This window comes from Melanotaenia boesemani, chromosome 11, assembly GCF_017639745.1.
Source record: "Melanotaenia boesemani isolate fMelBoe1 chromosome 11, fMelBoe1.pri, whole genome shotgun sequence".
NCBI classification, from domain to species: Eukaryota; Metazoa; Chordata; class Actinopteri; order Atheriniformes; family Melanotaeniidae; genus Melanotaenia; species Melanotaenia boesemani.
The window spans coordinates 6,371,385-6,392,363 of NC_055692.1; the positions used below are offsets into that span (position 1 = coordinate 6,371,385).

Sequence of the window (20,979 nt, forward strand, 5' to 3'; positions counted from 1 at the left end):
CTCCCTCCGCCGAGTTCCGCGTTGCAGTGCATTTAACTCCTGCAGCGTTTCCTCCTCACGCCTTTCTCTCAGACAGCAGAAGACAGCAGGGAGCACCATGTCTGACCGGGGAACCTTCGACACCAACGTGGTCACCGTGACCCGCTTCGTGATGGAGGAGGGCAGGAAGGCGAAAGGCACGGGGGAGTTGACCACGCTGCTCAACTCGCTGTGCACGGCGGTGAAGGCCATCTCCAGCGCTGTGCGCAAAGCTGGAATCGCGCACCTGTAAGTTAACAACTCCCACCGAGCAAAACGTATAATACTTATGAGTAGAAAGGGAACGTGTGCGCAGATTTCAGGCTTTAAATGAGATTAAAATGTCCATCGTGCACATCCACGTTGGCACAGGCTGTGCTGGAGATTCAGGTTGTTTGTGCACCAATGAGGAAGCGCATACCTGACACCACGCCCACTTGTTTATTAAAACTTTTTCCTCCATATTATCTGATTTTTTTAAATATTTTTAATCAGTTCTGTAGTTGAAGCAAAACTTAACTTAATTCCAAGCAAACCAGGGCAGATTAGAAGTGCAGTGTCATGCTTTTCATGCACTATTTTCCTTTGCCACATTTTAGCTGGAGGCTATTTATTATGAATTCATTCCATTCATTTACATCTAACTGCAAAAACCTAAGATCTGTTTAAAGTGTTCTCATCCATGCATACACAGAGGAACAGAAAATAGAAACTACCAGTTAAAATATGCTACAAAAGTTTTACAATATGAATACAGCAGCTGTACGCTGGAAAATGTTTCTGTTTCCACCTCTTTATCTTTTGTTGTCATATCAGTTACGGCATTGCAGGCAGCACCAACGTGACTGGTGATCAGGTGAAGAAGTTGGACATTCTGTCCAATGATCTGGTTATTAACATGCTCAAGTCATCCTTCTCCTCCTGTGTGCTTGTGTCTGAAGAGAATGACAAAGTTATCATTGTGGAGCCAGAAAAGAGGGTAAGTAAGTAAAGTGAGCTCTTTCCGACCTCTGAAACTATGTGAGTGAGGTTAATATTTAAGGTAAAAGAAAAAGCCTTTTAACACCTTTATCTCTGTCATTATTCTAATCTTTTGTAGGGTAAATACATCGTTTGCTTTGATCCTCTGGATGGCTCCTCCAATATCGACTGTCTCGTCTCCATTGGAACCATCTTCGCCATTTACAAGAAGGTACTAAAACTGGTCCAAATTCCCAAGATGAAATGTCTTTGCTTCTGATTTAGAAAACTGGAGTCAGTTTTTGGCTAAATTAAATGACAAAAGCATTAATGACCATAATCATATCCAAAGTTAAAAACTCCTAAAGCAGTTAGCAGTTTTCCCTCGAGGGCAAAGCTTTCCCTCTAAGTAGCAGATTAATGTAGGGTGGGGTGATGATTTTGAAGGACACTTTCACTAAAATGGTCAACGAAATGCAAAATTAGAGGAAAATACTCCCTTTTGTATCAAATGGTCACAATAGCCAGAGCAATTCTTTCCCTGCTCATTTCATAGTTGTAGATGGTAATAAAGAACACGCTACGTGTGCCGGGAGTGATTTGAGAGTAACACAAGACATCATCCGTCCCTTCAGACCACAGATGATGAGCCCTGTGAGAAGGACGCTCTTCAGCCAGGCAGAAACCTGGTGGCAGCAGGCTACGCCCTCTACGGCAGCGCCACCATGATCGTGCTCTCCACGGGCCAGGGGGTCAACTGCTTCATGCTCGACCCGGTCAGCAGATTCCACCTCCTTTCACAGAAGAAGAAAAAATGAAAACTTCCAGATTGATTTTTATCCAGAAGTTATTTATGTGACTCTTGGTGTTTTTGCTCCTCAGGCTCTAGGAGAATTTATCCTGGTTGAGCGTGATGTTAGGATCAAGAAACGAGGCAAGATTTACAGCTTGAATGAAGGTTATGCAAAACACTTTGAGCCTGCAGTCACAGAGTACCTGCAGAAGAAGAAGTTCCCTCAGGTAACACTGATGTCTGGACGGAGATGGTGGAATGCATTTATTAAGGCAGATTATTATATTTAATAAAAACACCAACATTTTCCACATTGATCTTTTCACCTGCTGCTGCAACATTTTAAATCATTGTAGGACGGCAGTGAGCCCTATGGAGCGCGTTACATTGGCTCGATGGTGGCAGACGTGCACCGAACGCTCATGTATGGAGGGATCTTTTTATACCCAGGAAATGTAAAGAGTCCCAAAGGAAAGGTAAAGCTGCACTGCTCCCCTCTCCTACTCACAGCCAGCATGTCACTTAAGACATTATTGTTGGAAGTGTTGAGTTTAAAGCTTTAATTAAAGACTCAACGTATGTAACTATGATAAAGTCAGACTGTACTAACTTGGTTATTATAACTAAGTTCTAAAACTGTCTAGTTTGAGACTGTAAGTAGGAGTAATGTTCACACCACAGATGTCAAACTTGTGTCTTGGGCTGCTAGCCTGCAGGTTTTTTGTTGTTTTCTGCTCCAACACACCTGACTGAAATTAATGGGTCATTCTGAAAAAGTTGACAAGAAGCTGTTGGATCCATTGATTTGAATCAGGTGTGTTGAAGCAGGGAAACAACAAAAAACCTGCAGGATAGCGGCCACTGAGGACCAGAGTTTAACACTTCTGGAGTAAAGCGACCTATTTCATTAGAGAAGTCTGATCGGCTCTGACTTGTGACACTGTCACAACATTGTTTCTTCACTCACATCCTTCTGTAGCTGCAACACTGAGCTGAACATGGTTGAGACACAGAGGAGGTTAACATGGTTGTTTTGTAATGATTTCGAGTTTAGAGTTTGTGCAAAACTGTAAGATCCTCTATCATCTCTTGGGGAGAATTTATTCCATTCATTGTTGAGTCTTCAAAAAATGAGTAATATATAAAAAAAACAAAGAATATATCTTTTTATAAATATTATTATTATTATTAGATCAATGCAGAATCTACAGAAAACTGTAAATGAAGATGTTTTTTTGCTTAAAAATCAGAAGGCAAACATTCAGCAAATATGTTTTTTGGAGCCAAAAGTTACAATAAATACAAAAAAGAAAAATCCAAGAAAGTTTTAGGTTTGAGTAAATTATAAAGCTACATATGACAAATGTTTCCAGTCAGATTTAGACTATTTTAAAGCAACACTAGTAAGCTTTGACATATTTTCACACTGTGGTGCTCCCTAACAAAGGCTAATTCGGCATTTGTCTTAGATCCTGTCTCTTCTCTGAGCTCCCTCCAGTTGGTAAAAATCAATCCAATGTTGACCCGTTTTTTTGTTGCTTGTTCCACCACTGTCTCTCTTTCTTTTACTCTCTTCCTCCAATAATGTCCTCTTAGATTTCTTTGCCTATATCAGTAATGGTGCATGTTCGAAACAACAGTGTATGAAAGGAAAACCAAGCTGGGACATGATGCTTCAGGCTGGGGGGAAAAAAGTGAAGTGTGTTTTCTCAGCCCTGCGATGCTGCGAGGCAAAGATGGCTCCAGAAGTGGGCATAATTAATGTCAATGTGCCATCAAAACGAGTCAGAAACAGAGTTTTAAGGTCAAAAAGTTATATAGTGTTGTTTTAATTCTGTCCTTTAACCTGCCCTGTTTTGAATTTTATGGGTTTAACAATAAAGTCGACAAAGTTTAAACACTTCAAACTTGGACATTTTTTATCAGCTGAGGAAAGTAAACATCCTCTTCTTCTTTAAAGCTGCGGCTGCTGTACGAATGCAACCCTATGGCCTACATCATGGAGCAGGCGGGCGGCATGGCCTCCACGGGCTTCGAAAACATCCTGGACATCCAGCCAGAGAGCATCCACCAGCGTGCCCCCGTGGCCATGGGCTCCCCCGAAGATGTACTGGAGTACGTCGCCATCTGCCAGAAACACGCCAAGAAGTAGAAGTACGCCAACCAGCTTTTTAGGGGACTTAGAAAGGAAATAACACGAACTGGATGGAAAGATTCTGAAGACCAAACATAATGTGAAGAGATTTTCTCTTATGCAAAGGGCTGAATTTGGAGGTACAATGTTTTTATGTCTCATTTTAAAGAAAACTAATATATTTGAGTTGACGTGTGAAAAATTTGGTTTATTAGCTCACATTCCAGAAAAATGACCAAAGACCACAAATGTGCCAAAAACAGAAACAAACACACTTGAATAAACAGAACATGAAGGTGTTACCTTCTCAGTTTACCAGCACTCGTGCCTTAATGAGAAAGAAGAAACGTTCCAGCTGTGTGAATGACCAAATAAAACCTCTATGCAGCAAGACCTGATGCCTTTCACCATGTGACGTAATGAAGTCTTAATAAATGTGTCTTATTGTCAAAAAACGTGATGTTTTTGTGCTCATTATCTGAATGAATGTGATAATAAGCATCATAAATAGAAATGCATAGCTGAGCCTGTTGGGTCCAGCTTGCTAGTACCAGGTGGGACCCTCTTTTATCTTAATTCCTGGTGTCAGATTCCAAAAGGTGCTGGAAACATTCCTCAGAGATTTTACTCCATATTGACATGACAGCATCACACAGTAGCTGCAGATTTGTCAGCTGCATCCATGATAAGAATCTCCCGTTCCACCACATCCCAAAGCTGCTCTGTTGGTGATATCTGGTGACTGTGGAGGCCGTTGGAGTACCAGCAGCCTGAACCATGACATGTCTGCACAGAGTTACTGTAATGTGACCGGCTAATTAGAACTTTGTGTTAACTAATTGAATTGGTATACCTAATAAAGTGGCCATTAGTTTATATAGCTGTCAAAGTTTTATCTTTGGCATTTTGCTTGAGTGCATCAAAAGAAATAAATAAATAGTGATGTATATTTTGAAATAGGCTTAGTAAAAAGTTAAATTTTTTAACACAACACTGGTTCATCCTTTGCTTTAGGAGCCATTTTGATGCCTTTTAACAAAAGTATTAACTTGCACTTACTTCTTGCATTTCATCTTATTTTATTGGAGCTTTTTCTGTCTGTATTTCTTCTTAAAGTTAGTTTTTAATGTACTTTTTAATGCTTCTTCCTCATTGTAAAGCACCTTGAATTGTCTTGTACAAATAAACTTGCCTTACCTTTTTAATACTTTAATGATTCAAGTCAGAGTTAAGTGGCTTCCAACTCAAAAAAGACATTCTGCTGAAGATAATCAGGACCAATGACTTGAAAATTGGTTCAACAACAAGCAGCAAATACCCAAAGAAAAACTTTAAAAGACCTTTAAAAAGCTTTAAGAAATTTTGCTCTGGACCGCTTTAAAAGATTAAAAAGAAGTCTGACTACTTGGAAGCAAAATATGAAGAAATGAGAGTTGGCTCAAGACTTTTACAACTGAACTGCAAGACCAGACCAAACCAGCAGTATTAGCATATTCTTTAAAAGATTTAGTTTCCTTTTCAAAGGGAAATGAATAAGTTGGCAGACATACTGCTTATGAATGTTAGGAGAAACTTTATGCAGCGGAGTCAACCTTTAAATAAAAGGTCAGTCAAAGCTCGGAGCACTGGTGACATTTAGGGTTCACTCGAGCCGCTGTTGTGCTAAAACTTGGCAACTAGGTCTCCTTCTACTCTGAAGATTGAAATTCTCTTTGATATTAATCAGTCTGTACTATAGCTCAGAAAAACACAACAGATGATGCTGCATCAAAACTGATCCACGTAACTTCATTTAAATGTGAAGAACTTCAAATAAACTACAGTAAACATGGTCTGCATTTATTTATATTCATTTCATGGGTAATTTTAACTTTTAAATTAGTATTATTTTTACATCTTTTTCATGCAAACTTGTGGCTATGTTGGCAAACAAATCTGATTTCTGTTGTCAAACATGTTGCAAACTTCTGATTGAGTGAATAAGAAAGCTGATAGGTCTTGTGCAGCATTAAACTGCTCATCGCCACGACTGACACTTGACACCACCATCTCCAAATACACACACACACACACACACACACACACACACACACACACACACACACACACACACACACACACACACACACACACACACACACACACACAGTCACTCTTCCAGTTGGCTGAACTCACAAATAGATCCCCTGGCCCAACCTCGTGGCTCTGGGAATGAAAAGGACGTGGCTGGTAATGAGGGTCCTCACTTGCAGCCCATCTTCCACCAGCTCACCACCACGCAGCCTGAAGGCCAGGACCAGAAACCAGCATGTCAGACCAGTCTGCGTTTGATACAGACGTATGGACCCTGACCCGGTTCATCATCGAGACGGGAAGGCAGGCCAAAGGGGCCACGGGTGAGCTGACCCAGCTCATCACAGCCATGCTGACCGCCATCAAAGCCATTTCCTCTGCTGTGCGCAAGGCAGGCCTGGCCCACCTGTAAGTACTGAGCTGTTTAAGTTGCAGAAATGATTTTAAACATGTGAGGTGACCCGTGCTGCATGCATGCCTGGGTGGAGAGGTCAGGGCCCAAGCTGCAGAACAGCAGTCACAGAGTGGGTAGTTTGCTGCTTGAGGTGGATGTTTGACATTTTGCTTCACTCCCACAGCAGATTTAGGAGCCACGAGGGGAGTGACTAAAGGCTAGAAACACGTTTGTCCTCTTGGTTATAATGTTTAAAAGCTGTTGTAGTGCAAGAGGTGCTGTGAAATAATGCAAGAAGTGGTCAGACATGTTATGATTTTAGCTCATTTCAACAATCTAATCTTGAAGTAATAAGAGATTGTGCAGCTCTTTCTGTGGCCTTTCCAGCAGCAAATAAAGAGGAAAGATTGAGCAACATTTTGAATTGTTGAAAAGTCTAACACGAACCAGGTCTTTGTTCAGGGACTTGACTTTGGAGGGTTGCCAGTTTTGGAGGGCAGAAGCTCAATTTTTTCCAGGGGGTGTAGATGCAGCTCATGAAAGTGACTCAAATGCTTGAAAAGCAGCAGATTTTAACGAATAAACTACAACTGAAGCTTTAAACAAAGGAGAATAGCTGAAATGATGCCAGCTCATAATAAAAGCAGCATTATTCACTGAAGTTCAATTAAATTATGTAACCAAGTACAATTCAGCATTGTTCCCTCCTGTCGATGATAACTGTCACACTTGAACAGTCTTTGACATCCTGTCTCTGAATCACGTGTCTGGCTTCTGGTTGGTTCACACAGGCAGGGCATGGCGGGCTCGGTCAACGTGACGGGAGATGACGTGAAGAAGCTGGACGTGCTGTCGAATGACCTGGTCATCAACATGCTGCAGGCGTCCTACAGCACCTGCTGCATGGTGTCTGAGGAGAACAAGGAGCTCATCGTCACTCCCAAAGATAAAAGGGTAAAAGTGCCGATTCAGTAATCCAAATGAGACCATCCCCTCTAGAGAAAGAAAGACCCAAAGTTTGAGCTTTAATCTTGTTAATTCTCTTAAAAAAACACACTTATTGTACTTCATGGTCTAAAAAGCTGCCGAATCATCAAGTACAATCATTACAAGCTCTATTCCTCAAACAGTTTTATCTCCATCAAACTCTCCAATGCAAAAAATGACTTATCAGCAATTAATATTTTGATTCTGGATGGAATAAATTTGCTCTTACACTCAACGGCCACTTTATTAGGTACATTTAATCACATGGCAGCAGCTCAACACATTTAGTCATGTAGACATGGTGAAGACGACTTGCTGAAGTTCAAACTGAGGATCAAAATGTGGAAGAAAGGAAACTTAAGTGACTTTAAACATGGCATGGAGGTTGGTCTGAGTTTTTCAGAAACTGCTGATCTACTGGGATTTTCACACACAACCATCTCTAGGGTTTACAGAGAATGGTCTGAAGAAGAGAAAATATCCAGCAGCAGTTGTCTGGACCAGAATGTCTTGCTGATGTCAGAGCTCAGAGGAGAACAGGCAAACTGGTTGGAGATGATAGAAAGACAACAAGAAGAAACAACTGATTTCAACCCAAGTCACACAACACGTCCAACCTTAAAGCAGATGGGCTACAGCAGCAGAAGACCACACCGGTGCCTCCTGTCAGCTAAGAACGGGAAACTGAGGCTACTGCTGGTGGTGTAATGGTGTGGTGTTTTATTGGTACACTTTGGGCCTTTTAGTACTAACTGAGAATCATTTAACTACCACAGCCTACCTGAGTATTGTTGCTGACCATGTCCATCCCTTTATGACCACAGTGGAGCATCTTCTGATGCTACTTCCAGCCGGATAATGCACCATGTCACAAAGCTCAGATCATCTCCACCCAACAAATCTGCAGCAACTGTGTGATGCTATCATTTCAATATGGAGCAAAATTTCTGAGAAACATTTCCAACAGGAAAAAGGGTCCAACCCGGTATTAGGAAGGTGGACCTAATGAGTGTAGATGAAAGTTTAGTCAGTTTGGATTTTGCACATCTAATAACATAATCGTTGAAATAATTCCTCTGAAACACTTTGGTTTTATTAGAGATGGAAACTAACAAACATAAAAACTGCTGAACCTTTCCCCGTGACACTGCTTCCTTTTTTTAACTTAATTTCCTTCTACATCGATACTATTGTGTGTAAACCCTGACTTATAATAACATTTAATCAAGTGTTAAATAGCTGACCATGTAAGGCTAAGACAGCTATTGTGAACACAAAATCTACTTTGAACAGCATGTTTTTGTACATTTAATTTTTTTGTGTTTAGTAACCTTTCGTTGTGTCTTCAATCACCCTCAGGGCAAGTACGTAATCTGTTTTGACCCTCTGGACGGCTCCAGCAACATCGACTGCTTGGCTTCTATCGGCACCATTTTCGCAATCTACAAACGGGTGAGTTTTACCCCTGCAACCAGGTAAAAAAAAAAGAAAAAAAGAAAAAGAAGTATATTGTTGACAAAGAAGAAGGTGATATTTTGCTTCTGCAGAATTAAAAGTTACAAATTCTGCCTCCTGTAATATTTTATCAGTATATTTCCAAGTATTGCAGGTAAAAAAAAAGCTTAAAACAATTAAATAATTAGTTAAATAACTTTTATTTCAGCATTAAGCAATTCTGTTGTCAGAATAATAAACTTGGGTTAGGTTAACATTATCCATTAAGACTAACAGAACTAGTTTACTGTAGTAAGGTCGAATTTGATTCAGTTTAACCAGGTTGATTAAAATAATTTGGTTAAACTATTAAATTAACTGATCCAAATCGATTCACTTGTGGATAAATTCAGTGTAACTTTGAATTTATAATCTTTCAACCTGCTTAACAGTCTATAATTATTTTATTACTGAGAGGATGCTTAGATAGGAGCAAGGATAAGTGGACTGGTAAGATAATCCTTCATTGGTTCAGTGCAAATCACTTTAAAGAGTTAGAAAGCAAAATATTGTGTAAACATATTTTTGGTTATTTGATAAAACATTTGCCTTTGTTCTTATTTTTAAAGTTGACACAGTAAACGAACAGCACTTGAAAATTGTCAAACTTTTGTTTTTTACTCCACAGCCGTAACATGTGATCCATTTAACAGCTTATTTTAAATACTAAGTGTTTGTTCCAGGAAAAATTATGAAATATGTTTAATTCTTTCTCTTAATAATGCGTGGCTCTGAGTGCAAAACGGAGGCAAGCCTTAAAAAGGAGTGCAAAGACAATTTTCAGATTTTACGTTGAGCTGCAGTGACAGCCTGCTGCCACAAGAGGGCGCTGCTGTCTAGTTAATCCAGGTATCAACCTGCAGCCAGACATGAGCTGGTCATTGAAAACAAAAAAACATCACAGCACATCCTGTACATGTCTGTGGTCATTTGATAAAAACATTTTGTTTTATTTTGAATACATACATGCTGCTATATCATCACTCCTGTGAGATCAGTTTCCTTTTAATCAGACCAAATGATTTTTTTCCATTTGATGCATTTTTATGTTTGAGAACTTAGTTAAAGCTGTAAATAACATCAGTTTTTGTCCATTAAACCATTTTCCTGTTAAATGTTTGTATACTTTTTACATTTCTTGGATTTTAATCATATTACCAGCTTCCAGGAACATCTTAACTTATCTTTTTTGTTGTTGCTGTAATATTATCCAGCTATCAGAGGGGGAGCCCACAGATAAGGACGCCCTGCAGCAGGGCAATAACATTGTTTGCGCCGGTTATGCCTTGTATGGCAGCGCCACCCTGGTGGCTCTCAGCACCGGTGCTGGTCTCAACTTCTTCATGCTGGACCCTGTGAGTACTTCATACCAGTTGAGCATTTCCAGTTTTCCCACCGAAGTCTCCTCCTGTCTGTAATATTACAGCCAAGATCATTGTCGTCTACTTTGTCCCTCCTTCAGTTTTGATACTTTATGGTTTAACTGCTCAATAACTGACTTTATTTGAGAAAATAGGTCATATCCTGTCAATCATTCCCTCCATTATCAGTTCAAACAGGAACTTGGAGGGCTACAAACAGAAATTCAGCTGGATTTTTGCAGAAAAACATCTGCCACCTCCTTTAAATTTAAAGTCACAACTCTTTTTTTTCTTTTACATTTTTTACTACTTGTTTCTACAAAGTAATTTATGACCTTTCTCACTTAAATTTCGTCTTCCTTCACCAAGAATTTGCAATTGGACAAGTACTATTAATGAACTAATAATGTATTTAAATAATCTTGTTTTAAATCCAGAGGAGCAAGAAAAACCAGCTCCTGTGCTATTTTTAAGCATGTGATTATTGCAGTAACACATTTCACACAGAAACGTTACATTAATTTTTTTTTAGCCTTTCTGCTTGCTGGTTTACAGACGTGTATGTGCTTTAAAGTTAAAACCAAAGCAGAACTAGATAAATGTAGTCATGTGTTGTGCTTTTTTGGAGGATTGTTCCTCATGAGTGTTTTGTTGTTCAGGCCATCTGTGAGTTCATCCTGACCGAGAGAAACGTAAAGATCAAACAGAAGGGAAAGATCTACAGTGTGAATGAGGGCTATGCCAAATATTTTCACCCATCCATCAACGAATACCTCAAACACAAGAAGTTCCCTGAGGTGAGAATAAATCAGCAAACATGGACATAGTCATGTGAGCCGGAGGCCTGATTGGGGTTTTTAAATCTGATGCTGTTAACTGAACAAGACTCGCTGACACACAGAGCATTAGCTTTGTTTAGCTTGCCCACATCTAAACTTCGTCCTGATGCTGGACTTGAAACACCAGCATGCTCCTACACTCATCATGTGAGTCCTGACGAAGCTTTTGATCTGCTAGAATCAGCTTACAGAAAGAAGTTTGGCTGGGAACACAAACAAAGCTGAGCTCTCTAAATGCTTAAATGAAATCTAAATGAAACTCTAAGGGAAGAGGCTTGTTTTATGAACCGGTCCAGTTCTTTTTCTGGTGACATCATTTAGTTTTTCAGCTTTCTCAGGGAATTGAAACAGCGTCGACGTGCAACAACTATCTCATTTCTCTATATTAATGTAAAAGCATACATCAGGTGCAAGTTCTAAGATTTAAACCAAAAGTGGGGCATGCTTCATGCAGCCAGGTGTCACATGCGTGGTGGGCAAAGACTGCAGACCTGAACGCAGCATGTGATTGTCGACCAATGGAGTGTGAAGCCTTAGTCAGACAGGATGAAGGAGCGGCTTCTCGGTCAGCTGAGCTGCAGGATGGTGACAGTGCAGGAAACGTCCTTTTCCTCAGGAAACTGCAGGTTTTCAGAAACTCTGATGTCCACATGTGCACACTCAGCACTTCTCCTGTACAGTCATAATGATGCTGAGCTTTGTTTAGTCACAAAGCATTTCTCATTATCAGTGATGGATTCGCTGAAGGGCAGGAACTTTTGTGGAAGTGCTTCAGTGTTCATCATCTTCATCACCACCATGAGGACATAACCAGCCTGTAAAACCTGTCCAGCTGGTTTCTTTACTTTTGATTTTTTTCACAAAGATAAACTAAAAACTGCAGTTTAAACTTCCATGAATATGAAAAAGATTGTACACTCTCTTTTAATTCTGAGGTTTTATGTATCCATAATAATTAGAAAATTAATTCTAATAAATTATGTGGAGTGAAGTTTTGAAATGAGGTAAATGCAACCTTACGTTAGTAAAGACACATGAAATATCACTCCGTGTTGTCATTTATTTAACAAAAACTAAGCTACAATGCAGAGAACATGCTTGCTGCTTTCATAAAAATTAAGATAAGTAGCAGCCATGAGCTGACGATCAAGTACTTAACTGCTTATCATGAGATTATCATCAGCAAAATTCAGGTGTGTTAATGCAACGCCGTAGAAGACATACATCATAAATTACCTTAGAGAAGCAACTGTTACTGCTGATTAATCTGGAAAGGGTTATAGAGCCATTTCCAAACAATGATGGACAAAAAGTCCATCATTCTACAAAGAGAAAGATTACTACAGACAAACAGCAAAAGAAATCCAAAGAGCTACGTCTCAGACTCTACAGGTCTTAATTAACATGTTAAATGTTAAAGTTCAAGGCAGGTAGAAAAAGACTGAATAATTATGGTTTGTTTGCAAGGGTTCAGGGTAAAACCTCTTCTCACTAAAAAGAACATGGCTGCACGGCTACAAGACTTCATGTCTTGACAAGACCAAAGTGATGTTTGATCATAATACACAGCAACATGTTTGGAAAAAAAAACAACAAACACATCATATCAACACAGATAACTCTCGAGTACGGTGGTGGAGGGCTGATGAGCTGAACTTGTTCTGCAGCCACAGAAGCGGCACAGCTTGCAGTCATTGTGTACCAAAGTACTCCAGTGAACACATCTGTCTGACAGCTAAAGCTTGGCTGAAACTGAGTCATGCAACAAGACAATTAAACAAAGAGAAGATCTGCAACAGAATAACTGAAATACTCCAACTCCACTTTATTTATATAGAACTTTTAAAACGTGAACAAAGTGCTTCACACCAGAATAAAACAGTAAAACAATAAAAACAAGGGTTATAAAAAATAAATGGAAGGTGTTAACATGGCCCAGACCTTTGGAGACCTTCTGTTAGCCTCAGTGAACTGAAGCGAGCGTGATGTGTCAGGAGCTATTTATCTGAGGTTGTGTTTACCTAATTGTAAAGCTTTATGTTAGAGATGGGATTTATGACTCTTCAAAGGGAATCAGATATTGATTAGAATTAGAATTCAATCACAACATTTTTATCAAGGATATAATCACTAGCAGCAATTATAAGGTAAGATTTGGATCAGAATAATTCAAACTTTCACACCCCACCAATATATACTGTGTTGGTGGGAATTATTTTGAAACATTGGTTATAATTTCATTTGGCTTGTTTTCTTTGTAACCAATCCATAAGGTGGTTCCATGTCCCCATGCTCTGACCGTGAAATCACTATTTTTTTTATTTTACCTCACCAAAAATGTTTAAGCAGGCTAGAATTAACTTCCATGGAAAACAACTTTACTCTAAAATGATCCACACAGGAACATTTTTAGCAAAGCAAAAACTTAAAATATAAAAGAATACTAAATAACATGTACCAACATCAAATCTACTATGCAAGAGTTTTAAAAAAATACAGGAAAAATATTAATAAAACAGAATAAACCTGAGCAACATCATTCAATTTTGTAGTAAACATTTTGGATAGAACTTTGTTTCTGAACACTTTCAGCCCATAAATGCATTCATGTGAATAGAACTTGTTAGACATCAGACTCTCATGATGGCACCACGGGTCATGTGAAGGTGCTGTGACAAAACAAACCCCACCATGGCATCCAGAGTCAGAAAGTACTCCACAACAAAGGCAGTGTGGACAGTTTGTATATTTAAAAAAATGGCTTGCAACTGTTTTCGTCATTCATTTAAAAGAGCCTTTCAAAAGAATCAGTTCGTTCATTAACGCCACATCTCTACTTGGTGTGAAGCAGATAATTATTACAATTATTCTTATTTATCTCTTCGTTTTAGTTTATTATTTAATGTTTCCTGTTTGAAGAGCAGCAGCTGCAGACAGCTTCATTTTTGAGCAATGATCATGAGAACTGACAGAGGAAAAAAATAATCCCCCTCAACTTTCTGAAGCAACGACACCAAGGCATGTCTAAAATAAACTTTTATAGCTTTCTGTGTACAAAACTGTTGTCCATAAACAAAGAGCTTTCCTAATGATCAGAAATCCTTCTTATGGAAAATTTAATTGTGTGCAGACAGCTTTGGTAGAAGCTGTTGCATGGATGTAACAAGAAAAAAAGGACATTGTGCAACAGCTGACTAATATCTCTTCCTTGAACACTCACTGTAATGACACAGCGGTATGTATCAGTAACCGCAGTCTCACTGCCATACGTACTACATAATGAAACTCTAAAAGCTTTGCAGGGTCACAGGATCAAACTGCAATGCAAACACTCCTTAAAAACCCTGCAGGGAACTTCAAAGAGATTTCATTTATGTTGTTTGTTCCTCCTCTTAGTGAGCCTCTGAAGATTACACAAAGCTGCAGAAGAATACTTTTAAAATAAAAAGGCTTGTCAGTGGAAAATCATCAACAATGATGGATTAACAGCTAAAGCTCTGGTTGCAAAGCCACCAATGTCTTCTGCTTTCATTAATAAGTTTTAACGTCTCAGGTTGGGCAGATTCTCATCCTGAACTTTCCACGCTCTCTTGCTTCTACCTTCATTTTCTTTTCTTATATTTTAGGAAGTTTCACACCGTTTCCAGTATGGGATTTTTTTTTTTTTTTTTTTTTTTTTTATTTCCGAGTGTGTATGTCTGAGCTGTCTTTATGGGAGGTTCTGCTCTAGGAAATTATGCACCCTTGTGATTACTGGGATGTGACTCAGCAAGCACATGACTCCATCACGTTGCAGTTCTGAACATGAAGCTCACATCATTTCTGGGCAACTCCAGCAGATTCTTCTCCACACCACGTGATCTTTTGTTGTGAGGCCACACAACTGGTTTTTCTTTATTTTTTTATCCTGAAGCGTCATGTTCTGTAAGCTCCAGCTGCTGCAGGTGGACTCCGACCCCTCGGGTTGTTTTGTCGACTGTTTTTCAGCAGCAGCAGGCCACAGCATCACAACAGGTCATAATCTCTGAATGAAGCAGGTCTGCTGCAGCTGCAACTTTCATACCAACAAACTGGCCTGATTATTCATTTATTACCTGTATTACAATCAAAACATACACTCACTGGTCACTTTTTAAGGTATGCCTGTTCAGTTGTTTTAACACATATAGCTAATCAGCCAATCACATGGGCACTAACACCCATGTGGCAATGAAACCTACTGATCTGCTGGGATTTTCATGCGTAAGTATTCAAAGCAGCAGTTGTCTGGACCAAAATGCCTTGTTGATATCAGAGGTCAGAGGAGAATGGGCAGACTGGTTGGAGATGATAGAAAGACCATAGTCAGTGCCACGCTGTAATGTATTATTCCTGATGACCTGGAAATTCAGCCACACACAGATGGTAAGGGTTTGAACAGAGTATGGTTCATTGAAACCGGGAGAATGGTGGAGAGAAACCAGATGTAGTCCACTAAGGAGTGATGGGGAAATCCTGAGAGGCTGCGTGGTGAAGAATCCTGAAAAGAATCCAGACATTAATTTATGGATCCAAAAGGCGTAGTCAAGGGCAGGCAATGTTCAGACACAAAAAGGCTGATGTCAGGCTACTCAAGGGGGGGCAGGCAAAACTCTGTGGTGGTTCCAAGCAGGTGTCAATATCCAGATAGGCACTGGACAAGACTAAATCCGGCGTGGGTCAGGCAAGAGAAATCCAAGGACGTGACAGGGTTGATAATGGGGTCTGAAACACAAGAAAAACACTGGATCTCAACAAGGTCCGTATTGCTGACCGTCTGACAGGGAAGCAGAGACTGGAGAGTGTTTAAGTAGGGCGTGGAGGCAGCGTGTGGAGCCGGCGAGGAGCCGGCGAGGAGCCGGCGAGGAGCGTGAGTAATCAGGGCAGGTGGAGCAGATAAGCTTGATGAGGAGCTGGAGGCTCAGCCAAGCAGCAACCATGACACACGCTAGTAAGAAAAAAATTGCTGAGTCACATTCTACATTTGGATGTTATTCTCAGAATATGGCGGAAACAACATGAAAGCATGTTCAGATGTGAACACGTTTTCACCAAAGATGCCACAGATGCAGCTTCTGTAACCAATCATTAACCAGGGTGGGAATGAGGTTTATAAGAATGATGAAAAACATGAGACAGCATGTCCTGGAATCTAATACATACATATATTTTTAACCCCTTAGGGGCCCTGCTCTACAGTAACCATAATGAATTGTATTTTACAAAAAAGTCTCTACGACTTGGTTTGGGTATGTAATATTAAAAGTAAATGTTTGTAGTCCCATAACTACTTCAAATTTGGAAGATTTTTACTATCACTACTGTATTATCAACAGTTATCTTAACAGTGTGTTTAAAAAAATTGATTCTTATTATTATTGTCCAAGAGAAAAGAAAAAATGCAAACACTTTTCTCTTGCTTTTTTCCATCTGGAATGCTATAAATTAGCTTCTGTGACCTAAAAATGTGGTTGTGGACTGTATTGCTGATATTTACATGACCGTCCCTCTTGCAGGATGGCAGCTCTCCATATGGAGCCCGATATGTTGGCTCTATGGTCTCAGATATTCACCGCACCATCGCCTACGGAGGGATCTTCATGTATCCCGCCAACGAGAAGAGCCCCAAAGGAAAGGTAAGCACTGACCTTCTTCACTTGGAGGTTACTTGGAAGCTTTTGTGTTGGCTTCACAAGCCAAAGGACCACAAACAGAATAAAATCTAAAACAAAAAGAAGACTTAAAAGTTATGAATAAAAATGGACAGAGGGAATCACATCTCACTGTGATTCAAACACATAAAAGTCTTTTATGCAGACACCTCAGAAAAAGATAAAAAAAAAACGTTGGTTCTCCACCCTGAAGCCAAGATTGAAGCCCAAAGTTTGCACTAACTTGGACTTTCTCCCTAAACCTAAACTCATCAAGACCACTTCTAATACTCAGACTGTTATGTTTCTAAAGCGAACTGAAATATAAAATAAGAAATATCTGAAAACTCAAGTCCTTGTGTTTTAGTTTTAAATGATTAAATGATGCTCATCCACAGACGTCTCAAAACCAGCAACAGAAACTTGTTGCTGGTTTTGCTCTTGGACTGAAAAGGATTATTCATGCAGATTTAATGATGCATCTGCACAGACAGCAGACATGTTTGGGCTGAATCCTGGTGACTTTTGCCACTTATGGCTCAATTATGGCACTGACAAGAATGGGCCAGAAGTGGACCAGATGTCAGTTGTTGGCCAGTATTTTGTGGGCCAGAAGTGGTCCTTATACGGGAAGCCTTCCTTATGGCAATCTCCTTGTGGGCCACGTGTGGTGGTCATGTGACTGAGCTCTGGCAGCTACACTCACATTTAGTCAACGCTGTAAGTCAGGAGCAGATTTGGGCAAAAGAAAAATGTATTTTCAGGCCAAACATTTTTCCTTCCTGGGTGATCTTTTTGGGTTAAATTTTATATGAAATAACAGAGGTGGGTTGACAGGTTCCACCATGCAAACAAAATGAAAACGTAAATAAAGAAATTAACATTTCCAACCAGTGGAAAAAAAAAAATCAAAACATCACCTCTTCACTACTGCTTTAAACTACCCAGGAAGTTTGGACCATTCAGCAAAAACACTATTGAACTTAAATCTGGTTAAAAATGATGGCATGGAAACTGTAAATCAGTACGAATGTCTCTTTTTAGGCCTCCCTGAGCCGTATGACAGCTCACAGTTGTGTAACCTGTGGCTAGAGGAGTTTTTCCTCGCTCTGTGATAAATAAAGCTCAGCAACAGCCCAGACTGGTTATTAAGATAACCCACAACCTCTCACCTGTTTCCTTCATGGCAGCTTCACAGCTTCTCACTGTGATCTGAGAGCAGTTTCTCATGATGACCCAGATCTTTGTTTGGGACTTGATGACGAACCAGCAGCACATTTCAAACACCTGCAAGTTCAGCAGCTGTGAATCGTCAGGATCTGTCTGTTTAAAATATGGAACCAATAGTTAAAAATATAATACAAAGGTGGGGAAAATACTTTTACATTTGAGCAAAATTTAGCATTTTTCTGCTGTTGCTTAAAAGGAAATGAAACCATGCAAATTCTCATGTAGGTGCACATTGACAAAATATTTTTAGTACACAGCACAGTCAAAACTCATCAGATGGCTCCAAAATGCTGTTCATACAGATAAATAAATAATGTTACATTCTGCACAGCATGCAGTTAACTCTGTACTGCAAAACTATTTAACAAAATAAAAAAATATACACGAGAAAAAAGAGAAACTATAAAGGATGTGCAGATAAATAACAGATTCATAAGCACCAGCCATTTACCAGGTGCAGCTGTTCAATTGGTTGTTCACACTAATATCTAGTAAGCCAATTACACGCCAGCAACTCAGTGCATCTAGTTATGTAGACATGGTGAAGATGACTTGCTGAAGTTCAAACTGAGCATCAGAATGAGGAAGAAAGAGATTTAAGTGACTTTGAACGTGGCATGGTTGTTGCTCTGAGTATTTCAGAAACTGCTGCTCTACTGGGATTTTCACACACAACCATCTCTAGAGTTTACAGAGAATGGTCTGAAGAAGAAAAAATATCCAGTGAGCAGCAGTTTCAAGTTTCAAGTTGTTTATTTGTCAGGTGCAAAATGACAGTGCAGGCGTACAAGCATCCATGGCTATGCACACCTATTTACCTGTAGTAAAAAAAAACAAAGTCATAAACTAAAAAGTCAACAAGTATAAATATAATAAGCCACAGTGCAATTATTGTGCAGTGATGTGCATGCGATACAGACTATATATAAAGTCTAGTATATGTATATTTATATATATATAGTGCAAAATACAAACCTTGTTGAAGTGAGATGAGTAAATGACAGTGTTTTACAGGAGAAGGTAGGACTGTCCAGTGTCACTACAGGGTAGAGTTCACAGTTCTGTCAGCCTGAGGGAAGAAGCTCCTCCTGAGTCTCTCTGTGTTCACCTTGATGAGCCTTAGGGTCCGGCCAGAGCGCAGCCACTCCAACAGACCGTTGTTGGGATGATGAAGGTCTCTCATCATCCTGTTGTCTGGACCAAAATGTCCTGTTGATATCAGAGGTCAGAGGAGAATGGGCAGACTGGTTGGAGATGATAGAAAGGCAACAGGAAGTCAGATAACAATGGGTTTTATCCAAAGTATGCAGAACAGCATCTCTGAACACACAACACGTCCAACCTTGAAGCAGATGGGCTACAGCAGCAGAAGACCACACCAGGTGCCTCCTGCCAGCTAAAAACAGGAAACTGAGGCTACAATTCACACACACTCACCAACACTGGACAATAGAAGATGGAAAAACGTTGCTGGTCTGATGAGTCTCCATTTCAGCTCCACATTCAGATGGTAGGGTCAGAATTTGGTGGAAACATCATAAAAAACATTGATCCATCCTGCCTTGTATCGACAGTTGCTGCTGGTGGTGTAATCAAATCAATTTTATTTATAAAGGTCTTTTCATGCAGAAACAATGCAAAGCGTTTACATTATAGAAACAATGGCATGGGGGATTTTTTTCTTGGCATGTTTTTGGACCACATAGTACCAGCTGAGCATGATTACTTGCCTCTACTAACCTGAGTACTGTTGCTGACCATGTCCATCCCTTTATGACCACAGTGGAGCATCTTCTGATGCTACTTCCAGCAGGATAATGCACCATGTCACAAAGCTCAGATCATCTCCACCTGCTTTCTTGAACATGACAACGAGTTCACTGGATTCCAACGTCCTCCACAGTCACCAGATCTCAGTCCAGTAGAGCAGCTTTGGGATGTGGCAGAACAGAAAAGTCTCATCATGGATGCAGCCGACAAACCTGCAGCAACTGTGTGATGCTGTCATGTCAATATGGAGCAAAACCTCTGAGGAATGTTTCTAACACCTTGTTGAATCTATGCCACCAATAAATTAATAGAGTTATGAAGGTACTAGGCAGACGGACCTAATAAAGTCTGTGTTTGTAGAATAATCTGCATCAAAACAGCTGCTGTGGAGAAAAGAAGTGGATGAATCCTTTAACTGACATGTTTTCTTCTTTAAACGTCTCCTCAGCTGAGGCTGCTGTACGAGTGCAACCCCATCGCCTTCCTCATCGAGCAGGCGGGCGGCCTCGCCACCACTGGCACTCAGAGGATACTGGACGTCCAGCCAGAAGCGCTCCACCAGCGGGTGCCCTTCGTGGTGGGTTCTCCCGACGACGTCAACGAGTACCTGACGTTCGTCAAGAAGTTCCCGTGAAGCTGAAACTGCCTCATGCAAACGTTTAATGAAGGATGTGAGATTTTACACCAACATGAGAATAATTACTTTTCCTCTCTATGTAAGAACTAATAAATATTAAGAGTAAAAAATCCCTTATATATATTTTTTTATTTTGTTAGACAAGCTGGTTGAGATTAAATCCCACTTCACATTTTATGATAAATTAAGATGCAATTAAGTAAATTCTGCAAATTATATTTGTTGACTTTATCTGTTTGCCCAACATGTAATTCATTGGATAAGTATTTTTAGCTGTTTTTTCCTTTAAAACATGGTTGAAGTAATATGCATTTTCAACTAACATGAGGAACTGTGTGCTGTTTACTGCAGTTGTGTTTAATGTAACGTGTGTGTAAGCATGTAATATGTCATGAATGGACTGTAACTCGTTGCAGGAGTTCTTCCTCAAATTCAGATTGTAACAGTACAGAGGATGAAATATAAACAGAATAAACATGTAAATAAAGATATTTACACAGGTGATGGATCATTGTGTTTTTCAAACAATGTTCACTAGATTCAGTTAAGTTTTTTGTTGTTTTTCTAAATGGAGGAAACTGGATTTAAAATGTAAAATTTCATTCCGCCTAAAACTGAAA

At 39.8% G+C, this 20,979-nt stretch overlaps 2 protein-coding genes across 2 annotated transcripts; both read left to right on the top strand.

The window, feature by feature from the left end:
- On the top strand, window positions 1-4,165 carry LOC121648340 (fructose-1,6-bisphosphatase 1-like). Its single transcript, XM_041998360.1, has 7 exons — window positions 1-267; window positions 835-997; window positions 1,118-1,210; window positions 1,614-1,754; window positions 1,861-1,998; window positions 2,128-2,247; window positions 3,732-4,165. Exons 1-7 carry the CDS (start codon window positions 98-100, stop codon window positions 3,921-3,923), a joined length of 1,017 nt encoding a protein of 338 aa, XP_041854294.1. The 5' UTR covers window positions 1-97; the 3' UTR covers window positions 3,924-4,165.
- Window positions 4,166-6,099: 1,934 nt separating this feature from the next.
- On the top strand, window positions 6,100-20,855 carry fbp2 (fructose-1,6-bisphosphatase 2). The gene is made up of 7 exons (XM_042000435.1): window positions 6,100-6,386; window positions 7,164-7,326; window positions 8,719-8,811; window positions 10,068-10,208; window positions 10,874-11,011; window positions 16,588-16,707; window positions 20,171-20,855. Exons 1-7 carry the CDS (start codon window positions 6,214-6,216, stop codon window positions 20,354-20,356), a joined length of 1,014 nt encoding a protein of 337 aa, XP_041856369.1. The 5' UTR covers window positions 6,100-6,213; the 3' UTR covers window positions 20,357-20,855.
- The last annotated feature ends 124 nt before the right edge of the window (window positions 20,856-20,979 follow it).

Coding starts and splice junctions, on each gene's coding strand:
- LOC121648340 (XM_041998360.1), top strand. CDS start 98: ATGTCTGACCGGGGAACCTTCGACACCAACGTGGTCACCGTGACCCGC. Junction 998..1,117: donor TTGTGGAGCCAGAAAAGAGG/GTAAGTAAGTAA, acceptor AATCTTTTGTAG/GGTAAATACATCGTTTGCTT. Junction 1,999..2,127: donor AGAAGAAGAAGTTCCCTCAG/GTAACACTGATG, acceptor AAATCATTGTAG/GACGGCAGTGAGCCCTATGG.
- fbp2 (XM_042000435.1), top strand. CDS start 6,214: ATGTCAGACCAGTCTGCGTTTGATACAGACGTATGGACCCTGACCCGG. Junction 6,387..7,163: donor AAGGCAGGCCTGGCCCACCT/GTAAGTACTGAG, acceptor TGGTTCACACAG/GCAGGGCATGGCGGGCTCGG. Junction 11,012..16,587: donor AACACAAGAAGTTCCCTGAG/GTGAGAATAAAT, acceptor TCCCTCTTGCAG/GATGGCAGCTCTCCATATGG.